General features: G+C 43.4%; 1 protein-coding gene and 1 long non-coding RNA gene across 2 annotated transcripts in view; one reads left to right on the forward strand and one right to left on the reverse strand.

Moving 5' to 3' along the window:
• LOC144100823 (uncharacterized) overlaps positions 1-15,358 on the reverse strand; it is a 33,292-nt gene extending 17,934 nt beyond the window's left edge. Inside the window, exon 1 of the long non-coding RNA XR_013307856.1 lies at positions 15,282-15,358. This is a non-coding gene — a long non-coding RNA (uncharacterized LOC144100823). The remainder of the gene's footprint in view (positions 1-15,281) is intronic.
• LOC144100820 (uncharacterized) lies at positions 704-10,577 on the forward strand. Its single transcript, XM_077633688.1, has 5 exons — positions 704-1,065; positions 4,664-4,866; positions 7,314-7,511; positions 9,407-9,639; positions 10,290-10,577. Exons 1-5 carry the CDS (start codon positions 972-974, stop codon positions 10,507-10,509), a joined length of 948 nt encoding a protein of 315 aa, XP_077489814.1. The 5' UTR covers positions 704-971; the 3' UTR covers positions 10,510-10,577.
• Positions 15,359-15,622: the final 264 nt, after the last annotated feature.

Here is a 15,622-nt window from a genome sequence, read left to right on the forward strand (position 1 = left end):
TTGTTACGCTCCTCTGTCATTGTTCCCGGCTTCCCTGAGACTTAGGCAGTAGCAACAGGAACAGTGACAAACGACAAAAATAAAGAAAATCTATATCAAACTTCAGGATATGCGGACACAGGAAAAAACGAAACCGCGTGAGCGCTATGCTTGTGTTGACGCACCAGGGTATGTGTGAAAAGTATTTTATTGTACACTCCCTAGAAGCAGCGAAAATAAAATACTGTCAGTCCTATACAAAGTGACAGTAAATAGGCACACGAAATGAAGAATGCTACAAAATATTAAAACGAAGGACAGTAATAAGCCTTGGAACAGAACGGTAACGTTTTTCCCCTCACATTTTTCTGCATAAAGATATGCAATGGACACTATTTGCTCCTATTGATAAGATCGGCGATATCGCGGTCACTTGCGCAAGCGCTCACGAAGCACACAACGCAATGGAAACATCAGTAGAATGGCGTTCCCGCGAAAAGCAAGCGGGAAGCTTTCATGCGCACAGTCGTTTCAGGGTCGGTGAAGAAACGGGCGGTAAGGACGAAACACAGGCCGCGTGTCGCGGTAGCGGCGAATCGTTCGTGGGCGACAGCCAGAGTTACAAACGGAGCGCGAAAGCGGATGACGTCACGAAGCACGTTGTGAGATATAGCTGAAATCTCCTACGACACGGATGACGTGGAAGCGGAGCAAGCAGGCTGGTTGGTTTCGCGCGCAAATACAGCGCGCAACTGATGCCTCGTCGACGCGGAGCCCTACGCGCCAAATCGCGTCGCTGGGCGTCTGCGGAACGCACCATTATTGCTGGTTCCGTGCCGTCGTCCGGTGACAAGGAAACGTGATATCGGCAGAGTGAGTCCTCGTCGTCAAGGTAACGAGGGAAAGGGCGCTGCTTCCCTCTCTCGTTTCCGCTCACCAACTGAAGTTTCACCGGAGAGCGGACAGAGCGTCTCATTTGTCGTGTGGGAAGCATGGCTTCCGCACCTTCGGCCGACGCGAGGGAAAGTGTACCGGTCTGTGCAGTGAGTTGTCATTCGTGCAAGGCGCGGGAATATGATGCCGAAGGTGAGATGTTTGCTTTCTTTCTGTTCCTTTACTTAATGCGTGATATGAAACCTCCTGCGTTTCCAGACGTGGTTTAGAACGCGACAGTAAGGTTTTTCGTGTACTGTAAAGTGTTCGTTGCGTGCACAATTGAAAGCGTTTTTCTTTTTGTAACGAGATAAGGGTTACAAAGGTGAGATTCAGAGGTTTTCATCTATTAATAAATAGAGGATACTGCTTTTTATATTTCATTTAGAGCATGCGTAGAGTGCGGCTAGCAAAATAAAAATCATTTCTAACGCTGCGTTAAACGAAATTGTTGTATCCCTCGTTAGAATTTATTTATCCAGTTTGTTTTTTTGTAACCTAGTAGTTTTCAGTCACATTAGAATTCGCAAGAACTGCGTTGTTGTTTTTTTTTTTTGCTATATCATAAGTATGTGGATTCCACTATCACAGTCTCCTTACCTAACCATAGTTCTTATTTTCCAGTTATTCATTTTTCTTCATTGCAGCTGTGTTATATTTCTGAGAGATTGAAAAAAACCCTTACGCGGCAAAGCATTCATTAATGTCAGAAAATTAGGTTGTGCGAGTTTACCGACAGTTCCTCTTCATGATGCCTGCATTGTAGTTTTGTAGTTTTCAAATCTTGTCAGGGTTTCCAACCTTCAACGTTTTTACATTAAACTTTTAGCTTTACTACTCCGTCTATAAAGAACTTTTTATGTAGCTGCACCCCTCACACAGACCCCCTTTATTCGGAGGTTTAAAAAAATCGTGACTTCGAGGAAGTCCACGTAATTGCTGTGCGCCTTCAAAACAAGCATCCTAGAACTCGCTTGAAATCTTGGAATAGTAAGATTGCCAGCACAGGCGCAAACACCACAATTACCAACCAGAATTATCTCAAATGTCCTTGGCACAAGAATTATTTTTTCGAATAAAGGTGCAATTGAGAACTAAATTTGATCCTGACAATTGCTGTGCGCATCTTTGAAGCATCGTTCTTGCGCGGCAAATGGAGCGGGAGGGTGTTAAAAGCTGTGCATCAACTCGGAATGCTTTTTCGACCTTGTAAGCAAGCAATGCGCTTCATTTTGCAGCAGAATGTAGCTCCAATTATGTGACATCAATCTTATCAAACTCAGAAGAAACGGCCGCTCCTCCGGGTTCCCGGACAATGACGTCATGCTGGCTCTTCGTTTCTTAAGACCTTCCTCGTGCCAGTATTACGCCACCTTTTCAGAGAAAACAAGGCGCATTTTGCCCCTTTTTATAGCGGTGCCAGTTTGTGTAACATGTCTTTTTAACAGTTCTGCCTTTTATGTAGCACCGTTCAGTTGTATCTTGCACCGTTATTGGTTATAACCTATACAATAAGATAAATAAAACAGAAGGCATGAAAGCAGCTTACAGCGAATGATCTTTCCGGACGATTTTCCAGTTTTGGGGGGCAAAAATGCCTTGTAACCAACCTACCGAGATTTTCGCGCCATGCTTTGCTCCATCATCCAAACTATTCTTTTTATATTAGAGTTAAAGGCATTAACTGAACAATCCCGTCTTGAAATATAGCTGGAAAACATTTGTGCGCTCTCACGTTCCTCGCCTAGGCAATCACAGTTGAGTGCTGGTACTGTTTTTCATATATATTACTGGCACATTGGCAGAAAGCGTGGCGGTTTTTTTTTTTTTCAGATCAATGAAACGGCTCTCTCTGCACTTAAAACCGAATGATATCCCTTTTATGACCGGATATGACATCCTAGCCGCAGCTGCAAACAACTCTAAAAACCAACTTCAAGTTCCATTTAGCTATGCCGGCCACTTGTTATCTTCAGAGAGTACATCTGTTTGTAGAGTGATACAATGCAGCGACACTATTCTTACTTCATATTCATTCAGCGGTGTTCGTGTAGGCGTTGTAGCTGTTCGAAATGTCGTTCACGTTGCCCCAGACCTATTACAACACTGAAATATCCGCCATCTCCTTTGTCCACTGCCAGCTTAGTCTGCTTGTTATCCGTCTATTTTTCGTTTTAATCCGACCCAAGGACGAGGAAGAGGGGAGAGGAAAGGCGGGGGCTTAACTGGTAGATGAAACCAGTTTGCTAATCTGACCCAAGGTTTGCTCTAAACAGGAGACAAGATAGCGCGAGTTACCAATGGGCTCAGTCAGAGATAATCGTCGCCTGAGTTCTGCGGTTTTCCGTCGCTATCTTTGCCTCTGCCCATTGTTCAACCAGCATTTAATTGAAACCAGCTAGCCGAGCAGTAACTTTTCTAACATGTCTTTTCGTGCTTCACCGATTAGCTGACACCCGAACGAACTGAAGATAATCAGGCTGAATGCAAAGTGGAGTGCAGCTGAAACTCACATGCAACCCCCATCGCACGTTCTGACACGCCTGAGTAAAAGGGTCTACCATTTGAGAACATTAGTCACCGGTTGTTGTAGATATGGGCAGCAAGAAGCACGCTGCGACCATCTTCTGAGTTCATCGGCAACGTTCGCCTTGGGTTGAACATTTATCGATCAATGCGAATGAGTCTCAAAAAGAACGCAGATGTAACTTAAGTGATTCCTCAAGGGCCTCATGTTGAGATATTACATCAGAAAGGGGACGTTACAGAGCCAACAAATATAATAAAATGCACGACGAAATGAACTATTGACATCTATTTTACTTTAAACATCGTCATTCACCATGCCACTTGTATTTGTTGTTAAATGTACCCCAAAATTTCGCTCATTGGTTCTTTTTGCGACAGGCTACAGGGACATCATGACGCGAGCAACGTTGACCTACCTGCATCTTCCCGCAAAATAAGTGCGTGGTCTTTCACTAATGATCGATAGGAGAGCGAGAGGTCTGGGTTTATAGACGTTCTTTTTCTGTTCAAGCAAGCAGTCAGAGGAGTTCGAAGCTTTTATCGTGAAACAGTGCGAAGATTGCTCTTGTAGAAACCTGCCGTCACAATTATTTTTAGATAGTCTATAGACTCTCCATAGACTTCTGTTTATCAAGTCTATAGACTGTATATAGACAAATCCTGTAGACAGTCTGTAGACAATCTATAGATTTATGGCCATACAATTTAGTAGAATTTTGTCTAGAGACAGTTTATAGTGTATGAAAAGACAAAATGAAATATCTAAAGGAAGGAAATAGAGTCGATAAGAAGTCTATAGACTGTCTATGGACGATTTTTAAAGGGCATGCAAACAATAATTTTATGGCTTACGCTTAATGCGCTTTCGCTCAATATCTTCTCTAATAAGCACTGATTTCTATGTGTTTCCTTCCGTGTCACGATTGCGCTTGCCCTGTTTCTTAACATTTTAATATGTGTTCTTTTCATTTAACGACTCTGCAATTGCTCTGTATGATAAGCAAACATGCATGTTGCAGCAAAGCATTTTGTGCAGCCCCTCCATCTCTTTGATTCCTGTCCTTGAGGCGGAATATATAGAGAACTAAAGATACATTATCATATGCTCCCACTGTACACTTTAAAGGAGCCACTTCATTGAGATTGCACTTTACTGCCACGGTCACTTACGACAACGTGAGGTGTTCAACAAGTATTTGTCGTGTCTTTGACATCTTTGCAGAAAAAAACGCAAGCGACGCTCCTAGTGGTACTCGAGCAACTGAACCAGCACACCCAACTGTCGAGCCACACGTGTGTGACTTTTGGAAGGAGTTGAGTCGAGACATCGTCGAGAGACAAGCGTGGCGAGTGGAGGTCTTTGATGAAACCAGCGCGCGCCAGCTAGACACGTACGCCAACGATGTACGTCATTACCCAATTGAGGTGAGCGTTTCATTGAATAGAAAGCGCTCCACGTACCTTGGCAGACGATTATGAAGTTGGCAAAGAAGCCAAAAGCTTTGTCTTGTTTCACCTCCTTTCTGTTGCGGACGCAATACAGGCAACACCCATAGACCCCTACACCTGTACACCATACATATGTAAGAACTTTTATTTTTCCGTAACAACGTGGGCACATCTTGCACTTTAAATAACAGGAGAGAGTATTTATTGGCGCCGAATAGGATATATGTTTTGAAACAATTGCTTTCAGCCTCCTTTCATACCCTCCTTTAATGACGGCCTGAAACAAAACTGTGTTTTGTTCTTACAGCTGAGCTACGCGCTGAGTACATGACACAGAAATTTTCTGTTTATTGCCTCTGGTGACCTACTGCCTGCCGGATTGTGAAGGTAAAATGTTTAGGGGAATCCCCAAGGTGCAGTTGATTTGTAATAAGCCAGCAGTTACCTATTTTCATCCACCCAAGCGCTGCCATAGGGTGACAAAGGAAAGCTATACAGCTTGCACAGAAACTTCGTATTGAAAGAAAAATTTGTCCTAGTCTGGGGTTCGAACCCGGAACCACCGCATCACCTTGCGCAGTCTAGTCGTCGGATTGTCGGAGCCGTGGAGTTAGGCAGCAATAGGGACTACCTTTTATCGAGAAAAAGCAAGCGACCACTGCTTGTGACCTTCAAATTTTTAATACTCAACAGAAAAGCCAACTGAAAAAAGGCATAAAGTAGCGAAATTCATAACTTGTACCCCAGCATCTAAACGCACCCCAGAAATATTAATTTCAGTAATATATGAGCAGAGCCTCATGTCAATGGTGTCCGCAATTGCTTTCATATCAGCTGTGTTCTTGTCCTGGTTGCTATTTTCTCCTGAACAAAAGGTACGGCGGGATATTTATGCAAGAGCAGGGCGTGTTTATGCTAATCAACGTCCTTGAATCTCATGCTTTTTAGGACAGAATATAAGGAAGAAAAGACCATTTTTAAAAAAGCAAGAAGGTAATTATGACACGAAAGAAACGCAATGCGATTCAAAGCAGTTCACATCCGCAGCTAATTTTTATCCAAACAAAATTTCAGTGCTCCTCACTCCTTCAATAAAGGGCACCGTGAGGAACTCAGTGTAGAAAAGTTTATGGAGAGCTTGAGAAGTTGACTATGAACTTTGCATAGAGTCACAGGGGGATGGGGAGTTTACGAACACAAAGAAATATATATTCGCAGATTGATGACTGTACAAGCGTAGGCGCCTAAAGGCTACATTAAAGATACTAAAATGCGGGGCGTACATGATATGCGGTAAAGATAGCACATTGAACCGGCATTTTCTTTTCTCAGTGTCCGGTTTGTTTGTTTGTTTGTTTGTATGTTTGTTTGTTTGTTTGTTTGTTTTTTTTTTGCTGAGACCTTTCCTGCGTTCCTCATTCACTTGCCTAGCGGTAAGCTTTGTCGCAATATAGGGGTTTTATAAATATCCCGTGTGTCGACGAAAGCGGGCCGCTGTATTGCCAGTCGCTTAAAAGTCATCTCACCTGCCGAGTATGCTCAGCAGCAATGGTGTTCTCTACTAAGCAGATGGTCGCGGGTTCGAATCCCATCCACGGTAGCTGCAGTTCAATAGAGGCGAAGAACAAACACATCCATGTACCCTCCACTACGCTGTCTTGTTGAGGAGATTAAAGCCCATTCACGCAAATACCAGTTCATTTCTTTTTATTTACGACTATCATTTCACTCCTGAGTATCCATGACAAAAACGTATGATTAAAGCTTATAGCACACCAGGGCAAATGTTGGGCATAGGTCACAAAGCATTCGGCCGTGATGCTTTTGGGTGTGCCGGCGATGGTTCGGCTACAGTCATTCATCATCGAACGAACAGCGAAAATTTATAAGCGTTGCCATCACCGGCTGAGCAAATTTCAGAACTTGAAGCCATTCAAATTTTTAACATCACACGTCAGAATTTAGCATGCTTGTCTTTTCAGTGCCAGAAGTAAAATCTCTGATTGTTTTTCAAGTCTACGCTGCCAGCGGAACGGGGAAATAATTGCTATCTGTTAGGAACCACTTAATATTCGATCCAGAGGTATGTTGCAAAAGAAAACATGGTGATTATGTTAAGCACTGTTCGAAAGCATCTGCAGATTGGAACGCCTCGTGGCGTACGAGTACAATACACTAGGTATTATGTAAAAATACTCAGAGCATAGAGTCATAAGGATATCGCAAAATTCTTAAAAAATGCTCAAAAAGCTTCTTTGTTGAAGTCGTCCGAGAGGATAGTACTTCGCAAAGGTCGAGATGAGAACGGCGTAAAATTTGTACGAGCGATAAAGGTCATTATTGCGCACAGTGGGGTAAGTACCAAACCGCACTAGTTTCTAGGACTAATAATCATTTGGCTGCAAAAATTAATTGCTTTTCAGGAAGAGCGGATCCGTATGAAACAGCGCAGAGAAGGGGCCCTGACATTCAGATCAAACCCTCAACGCTGGTCTAGGCTTGTCATGGATGCCCTCAGGGAACTGGCTGCGGATACATCTGGACCTGCCACGGCTACACTGGCCCACTCTGGCCTCCTGGGGGCTTTTCGCGACTTCGCCACTCACATCCACTACTTTCAGGTACAAACGTCAAAAACGAAAACGCTAATCGTGCTGCGTGGTGTCAAAGCACTAAAAGAAAATTGAGACTGTACTGTTTCGTTTCTTATTTTTAAGGCGATTTCTCCCATACAAAAATTTTGAAGACAGTCTATGGTTTGTCCATAGACTTGTCTATATACTCTATAGACTCTCTATAGACAAATCCTATAGAGCGTCTTCAGGCAATATAAATGATATGAACTGTCTTTAGACAATCTATAGATTTATGGCCATACACATTTTGATTTTTGCGTATAGACAGTGTATAGGCTATTAATAGGCAAAAAGAAATATCTATAGGAAGGCAACAGATCAATAAGAAGTCTATAGACTGTCTGTAGACCATTTGTATAGAGACTATAAGCGCATAGGGTCAACTAAAAACTATAAAAGGTGCATAAAACTCCTCAATAGTGGTGTGGAAGGGGAATGTGACCCTGTCCGCTAAAAAAAACACATTTTTCTTTCGGCGTGTGGTGAATTGCACCACTCTGTGTAGTATGAATCGAACAATGGCTCGCTATCGGAAAATAACCTTGCCATTACAAGGAATTTGGAGTAGCGCCTAGCAATTGTTGCTAAACCTAGCGGCTTATTAAGCTATGCTATACGGCCTGTCGGTCGCTATCTCATTTTTCACATGTCAAGGGTAATGTCAACGCGCTATTTTTCTACGTTTGAAGCCATGCGCCACATCGTGGCAGGCAAGGCAACTAGAAGCGCTTTTCCAGAATTCCTGGTAATGGCAATTGATTGTAATGTTTGTAATATACGTTGTTTGTAATATACATTGGGCAATTGTAATATACATATCGAACTTGTATTCATTTGCGACAACGGCAGGCCGTGGCAGACGGTGGCTCACTAGTTATGGCGCTCGGCAGCTGTCCCGAAAGACGCGGGTTCGAGCCCAGTCGCGGTGGTCGAATTTCGAAGAAGGCGAAATTCCAGAGCTCCGTGTGCTGTGTGATATCAGCGCACGGTAAAGAACACCGGGTGGTCGAAATTTTCGTACAATTTCCCTGGTCCTCCACTACGTCGTCCCTCATAGCCTTCGTCGCTTTAGGACGTTAAACCCCTATGAACCGAACCGAAGCGATTTTTGGCAAAGGCACTCCTCTGGCAAACACCTTGCTTCTCGCTAGAAGCACAGATGATTACATATAAAAGGAAACTCACTGTTCCCATTACAGCACCAAGCATGTATTTACTTTTCCATGGAACCTGAAAAAATTTTGAATGGGTCGACGAGAATACGGAGTATGAGGGGACAAAGTACGCACAAAAGGTAGGCACAACTACGGGTCTAGTCGCTGTTGATTCCCTTGTACTATGAACCAAGTTGTCAAAACCATTGTATTAGTTGTAGCGTCAATATTCGACAATAATACTGCGTAAAAGACATAAAAACATGATTTCTTACGCGTTGTCATAAACTAGTTATTTTAAGTTAAAGTTATGTGTTCCTATGTCGATTCGACCTCACCGTAACAACCGCTGACATTGTACATTTTTCGTTGCTCAAGCTATTGCTTGCACATGTGTTTTATCTTTCTGTGCTCGAATTTGATTTTTCCTTTTTTCCCTGAAATACTCCTTTTTAAATCCCAGCTGTTTAGCTATGCGCACGAAAAACGCAGGAAGGATATCCACCGTTATAGCTTTCTATACAAAGCCATACGTACGACATGTCTCGACCACGAGATTCAAGAATTCGTGCAAAATTTTTTAATCCTATTTTCTTTCTTAAGAATCAAATTAAAACCACAAGGCGGTTCTTTCCAGCCTTTCTATGCTTCCAATACAAATTTTTTTTTGTTTTCATGCAGATGCGAAAATGGCATTTCGAGTGTCCTCATATGTTCAAAATGCAGGTCACACGACGCGTAATGGAATCGGCGGGCGTGCGTTTTTCCGTAAACGCCAACTCGTCTTCATCCATCCATGACGTGGACAAGCTAGACCCAGTGGTCTTGACCGGCTACAGTGAGCGGTGGGAAGATGTACGCGACACCGCGCTCTGGCGGGCATGCTTCGAGGCGCACTGCGAAATAAACACACACCACCAGCAGAACGAGCTCTGGCACTCTGACGATGGCGAGAGAAAGTAAGTTGGTAGAAAATAAGGTTCTTGCGTTGAATCTGGCAAGACAATTGGGGTTCATCTGATGCGCATTCGAAAACCGCCATAAACGGGAGACGGTAAAAGACAAACATAGATGCAAGCTCCGGCTGTAATATTTCCTGTAGTGTAGGTCATGAGGGCTGTTATAATCTGGCTTGTTTAGAGAGGTGCCTTATTGTCTTCTAGGTAACGCTGTGTGCACTGACGAAATGTTGGAGGGGGGGGGGGGGGGGACTGAAAAGAACATGGGCAACTAGTCGGCAATCGAACCCATCACCCTTGCGGTGCGATACAGACATGCTACTCCTAAGCCATAGGCACGTACTTGGTTAAAGGAGATCTTGTGGGTCCTGTGGTGTATCACGGGGTCTAGTATGCCTTCTGTTGTATGCTAATTAGTGTTTGTAAATAGGAAGAGTTGATAATTAAGAAAGAAACTAGGAAATAAACATTAACGCTGCCGCGTAATACTTTTAAGGCGGAGCTTCCGTCTATTTTTAAATTTTTGTTGCTGTTTGTCTATGCAAGCTCTCACGCTATAAAAAAATTATTCAGTACGGTGCGCATCACTTGATTAAACAATGAACTTAACACTTGAATTTTTTTCTGGTTTCATTTAACCCCACGCGAAGAGAGCAGGAGTGCAGTAAAGCCCTGGCGGAAATGGTGTGTGACAAGGCGTCCCGGAAGTTGCAGAAAGAGCTCGAAGGCGTCGTTTCACCGGAAATGTGGTTGGTGGAGCCGCAGTTCTACCTCGGGATGCCCGATGAATGGTTCGATCGCGCAACAAAAATGGCGAAAACACTGGCCGAAGCAACTCCGACCTCCGGAATGAGCGAGCTTGTTACGTGATTCTGCGGGAACAGAGACATTTTTGTGACTAAATCCTAATCGCAGCCGGCTCGCTGCGTTTACATTTATGATGTCTTTGGCTCAAGCTCACACTGTCAGTACAGACATATCCTTCACTATAACCACGCCTAACGACGTTGTACACTAACCTTCGTATGGGTGGTACCCTGCCCCGCTAATTTTGTGCATCTCCGGGACTGGAAGCCCGAACAAGTCTGCATACAGCGAGTTTTCTGTGTGCCTTCTGTGTTGTGTGTTCTTTATGACCGGATTATTAGACAGACAGTTGGAGTTCACGTACTTCCTGCCCTGTTATTTATTAGATTTTGTTTAAATGGTTTCAACGGGTGCCATTTATCCCGAACACTAAATGGCACCGACTACAAAGCTCTTATTCCTAGAAGCTATCGTGCCTTATTTTAGCCAACAACCCAACGATACCAGCCATATGTGTGCATATATACGTGATACCAACGATGCCAACAATGTGATACCAATGATACCAGCTCTCTCTCTCTCTCTCTCTCTCTCTATATATATATATATATATATATATATATATATATATATATATATATATATATATATATATATATATATATATATATCATGAAATCTCAACGACGACTAGCGCAATTGTTATTGTTTTTGTTGTTTGGCCAGGTCTACAAAGCGACTCTGTCAAGCTGCTTTGGTTGTCTTAATAAAAAGCTGTTCTTGTCTGCACTAAGTTATACTTTATTTTATTTCCAAAGCAGGTTTCTGAAAATATAAAAGCTTTAAGCTAACTTTGAGCAGCCTTCAATAGGGACACAGCCACTTTGTGAGTCGGTTCAATGCAGCTGCCTAATTTAATTTTCTCGCTGCAAGACCTAGGGCTGACCTCTGGCATTGTCCGACGGAGGTCTAGTGAACAGTGGCTGGAGTCCTTGGAATATCTCACGCTTCCTAAGTTTAAGCAATCGCATAAGCTACTTGCGCGAACGCTTGGTACTAGGGACTTACACGTCGAAAGAGGCCTTTGCAGCGCTCAGGACAACCCAATAACAGTGGAAACTGTATACGTCCATCTGGACTAACTTTCACTTCCTCTTTACTCAAAATCACGCCTTGATCTCGTCAGCATAATATGTATTAACAGGACCAAGGTCGGGATCATCTGAATTCGAAATCAGCATCTTTGTAAGTGCCTTGTCTTCTTCGAGTGTAAATTATCCCGATTTGGCTTAATCCCTGCCGGAGCAAATAGCGATCTTATAAGTAATCTCTGTAGATACACTGGACCTGTGTTCCCGCTGCAAGTAGCGTGAATAAAACCAGGCAGCGTGAGTAATCTGAATAGAATACCACTGCCCCTAAACAGCTTCCACGAAAACACTTCGGGGGGACTTTCCCGTCCAACGGTAGGGATGATAGAAGTGCTTTGTGCGAGTATTATCATAGATAGCCTCACCGACCCGTACAAAAGACAAGGTGAGTCAGGCGCATATCTTATCATCATCGCACAGTGACTGAGTTCGTTTTGTCAGCAACAGCTTTATCCCTTGCAATATAGGGCCTGTGGGACTTATCTTCACGGATATGTCAGGAGAGTGTGTGACACCGGCTTTTGCGTTCCTCTGTATAAACCGTATCCAGCTTTTTCTGGAGAAAGAGTGATGTTAGATGTTGGCGCGAGCATGGTGTACGCCATTAAGCAGCAGACTGCTTAATGGGCTCAGGATCTAGCCGCCCGTCTTACCTAAGCTTGAGTTAATATTCGCTAATGTCATCTGTGTCCGATAAGGGCCTGTGTCCGATAAGGCCTGCGTTTTCCGCAGATACTTCCCAGATGCCCTTCGCCCTGGCCGCCGTCATCATTTCATTTTCCACGTACTGCAGCGCGTCCTTTTCCAGTGAGCGTACCGCGTCATTCCAACGGCCCCGCACCCCCGTCATTACAAACATAAATACATAAATGGAGAGAAAACAGTGCCAGGAAGTTTTTCGTTTCTGAATATTAAAATATCACGTCGGAAACCTGTGCATTTATCGGAATGATAAAAAATACTGAACATTAAAAATGTTTTAAATGCTTTAGACTGCAAATTTCTTTTCAACATCGCGTAAGTTAGGTATTCGGCGTATAAATAATTGCTGTCGATGTACGGCGTTAATAACTGTACGTGGTTCTCATGTAACTGACATAAAATTTGCTATTGCTGTTTGCTATGCTAAAAGAAAGATGGTGGAGCTTCTCTTCGAAGGTGGATCAAATTTATCAGAGATTGTCATTCGGTATAACCTTTATTCATTTAGGGCGGATAACACCAAAATATTTTTAATAAACTAAATTACCAGAGAAGAGCTTGAAACGCTGTTTGGTTGAGTACAAATAAACATTTAAAAGTATAATTGTTTTTCTAGTACCAAATGCAGATGCATGGTTTTAATTTTGTGATGATTATAGTGAATTTTTATGGTGCAAGGGCATCTGCGATCAAAGATCATCATGGCACAAGATATATTCGTTTCCTCAAGGTGCGGTCAAAGACCCATTTCTGAAGAATTTCGCCCTGAATAAGCCGAGCACCAGGCCAGGGGAAGGCTGTACCCATGGTACCGCCGGTTGGTACCCGGCGGCACTGGGGTTTGAACCCCAAAATTTTAATCTTGTAACTATTTCTTTATTTATGCGTCATTTCACAAAGCTCTCCGAAATTCCGCCTGTATGTTTTGAGCGTCCAGAATTGTGGTCGTCAAAATCAGGCCAAGTAGCGCTATATCTGTGTACAGATGGAAAACAGCCTGTTCAGGACGTGCTTCGGTTTGCACTCCCGACAAGTATGGATAACACGTGGTTCAAGAGAGGTAGCACATGAGAATACAGAGCCGTAATCGCGTGATCACTCGCAACTAGTATGTGACAAACCGGATGCGATTGATAAATATCGCGCATACTTAATGCCTCCACCGGCACATGCTTAACACCTCCACGTAGCCTGCATGAATAAAAATGTATGTTGGTTGGAGCATGCATTGTACCATACAGTTGTGCTAGAGTTGGCAGGTTAGTGACTCATACATCAACCTTCTTATGTGTCCTTGGCTATATGTCACTGTCCTAGCTAGCAACAATGAGTTGCCATATGTTACGGGGCCATAGCATGGCAGCTTTAGGGGCTGCAATAAACATATAGCATACATCCTTCATGTCATTCCAAACAAACTGTGTGAGATAACATGCTTGCACTTCTGTGGTTACCATCCTTATTCCTATAGTAACATAAATTTGCGTACTTTAACCATTATTGTCACTGAAGCCAAAGATGACTCAAACACACACTGTGTGACGGGCACCAAATATTATGCAGAACAAAACCAAATGGCCACGCCAATTGGCTCAGCATGCTTAAAGATATAAAAGAAGGTTTCAAACAGGCGCGGAACACACCACCCGCACGTAGTGTTTGTCCCATTTCGTGTGCATTGGCCTCCATTCTTCTTGTTGCAATACTAATTTCTTTTTCTCACGTCAATTGTGGAACACATCAACCGCCAATCCATTCGTTCGCTGTGTTGGCCCAACGATATGGTGCATATACCGCGCGCAGCACATCTATTTCTTCACTGATGAACTGTTTCACTGAAGTGTATTTGATGCAAAATTGTATTAGCCAAACATAAACTCTTAGTGTAGATAAAAAAAATTTTGCAAAAACGAACCTATATCTCAAAACATAAAGGCGCTCAAAAATACCCCAGTAGAGAACATTTTTAACAGTGCAGCTGCAAAATGTGCCGGAAAGATGAATGCTCAAGCTCCCTGTGTCATTCAGCTAAGCAAAAGTCGAATCAATCTCTGTGTCCGATGTGCCATGTCAGGCAGCAGTCTTGAGGCATGGTGAAACTGAAGTATAACTCCCACGTCTTTCAGAAGACGTTCGTTTTTTGTACTTTATTTCTCTGCTTCTGCCTATTTCGAGCTCTTGTGTCGTCCATTTCGAAGAGTTCGAGTACAAGCTATAATCTAAAGTTTAGCTGGTCGTATCGGACTCGATGCTTCCGGCCAACACCCGTTGACGTCACGAGAGAATCTCGAGATGGCGCAACTCTACTGCATTTGCGATGGATTCGAGTGGGCGGCCATGACTCTCAGGGGTCGCGACACGGCTTCGGTTTCATGGCGTTCAGAAAATGCAAACAAGGCAGAACGTATCAAAGCCCTAAAAACGGAAGCTTTATACGCCCATTTATTTAAGAAATGGTGCCACATGCGCAATGCCGCCGCAACAGCTTTGATAAGGGGCTAAGATTCATCAATTACGCGTTGTCGACGCTCTATGGTCATTCGTTGAGAACGCGTTGAAATTAGGAAATTTTCGTCCCGAATTATAAATGCTACTGAAGTACAGTGCTGAAGTTTTGAAAGTAGAGACTCGCAGTTTTAGCAGTGCAGAGTAGAACACCATCTGACGAATTCGCCGAAAAGATTATGGATCTGATAAGACAATATTTTTGCATGACGTAAAGCCTATATCTGAAACCGGACAATTGTTAGAAGACTGCAACAGGCTTGCAATAAAAAGTTGCACTATATAGGCTTCACAGCACCTTTTGCAAGAAAAGGCGAAACAGGGGACGTCAATAGACGTTTCAAAGAACAACAGCGTGACGTCAGAAACAAAAAAGCGACTTCTAACGCTCCCGCCGAACACCAGCAAAACAGGGGCCACTTGATTGACTGGGATTCCGCGCGCATACTTGAGAAAGAAAAATCGTTATCTACTCACCTGCTCAAGCAATTTCTTCACATACAAATGACAAGCCAAGCGATTAACGCGACACGGGGCGATCTACCCGAGATATACATCCGCACGATACGTAACATTTTTCCTACATAAGCAGCAGCCCATCTCGTTTTCACCCTGTTGTGAACAAGGCACCCGTAGTGGTGCTGAAACGTCAATGCTTTTACGTTTTTCTTATATGACTTTGGCGGGAGCTCGTTTCTGGATATGCTGAATTTCCCTCGCCAGACAGGTTTCCGTCGAACCCTCAACTATTTAGCTAACAGCCCTCGTGTTAGGGCATAGCCTGTTTTTAAAGAGTGCACTGCATTTCATTTCTTTAT

This window comes from Amblyomma americanum, chromosome 8 (genome assembly GCF_052857255.1).
Source record: "Amblyomma americanum isolate KBUSLIRL-KWMA chromosome 8, ASM5285725v1, whole genome shotgun sequence".
Lineage (NCBI taxonomy): Eukaryota > Metazoa > Arthropoda > Arachnida > Ixodida > Ixodidae > Amblyomma > Amblyomma americanum.

What these genes read in the sequence shown, in the direction of transcription:
- LOC144100820 (XM_077633688.1), top strand. Translation starts at nt 972, where the DNA reads ATGGCTTCCGCACCTTCGGCCGACGCGAGGGAAAGTGTACCGGTCTGT. An exon ending in GCGGGAATATGATGCCGAAG is followed by an intron (nt 1,066 to 4,663) that starts GTGAGATGTTTG and finishes ACATCTTTGCAG; the next exon opens with AAAAAAACGCAAGCGACGCT. An exon ending in TCTGACGATGGCGAGAGAAA is followed by an intron (nt 9,640 to 10,289) that starts GTAAGTTGGTAG and finishes CCCCACGCGAAG; the next exon opens with AGAGCAGGAGTGCAGTAAAG.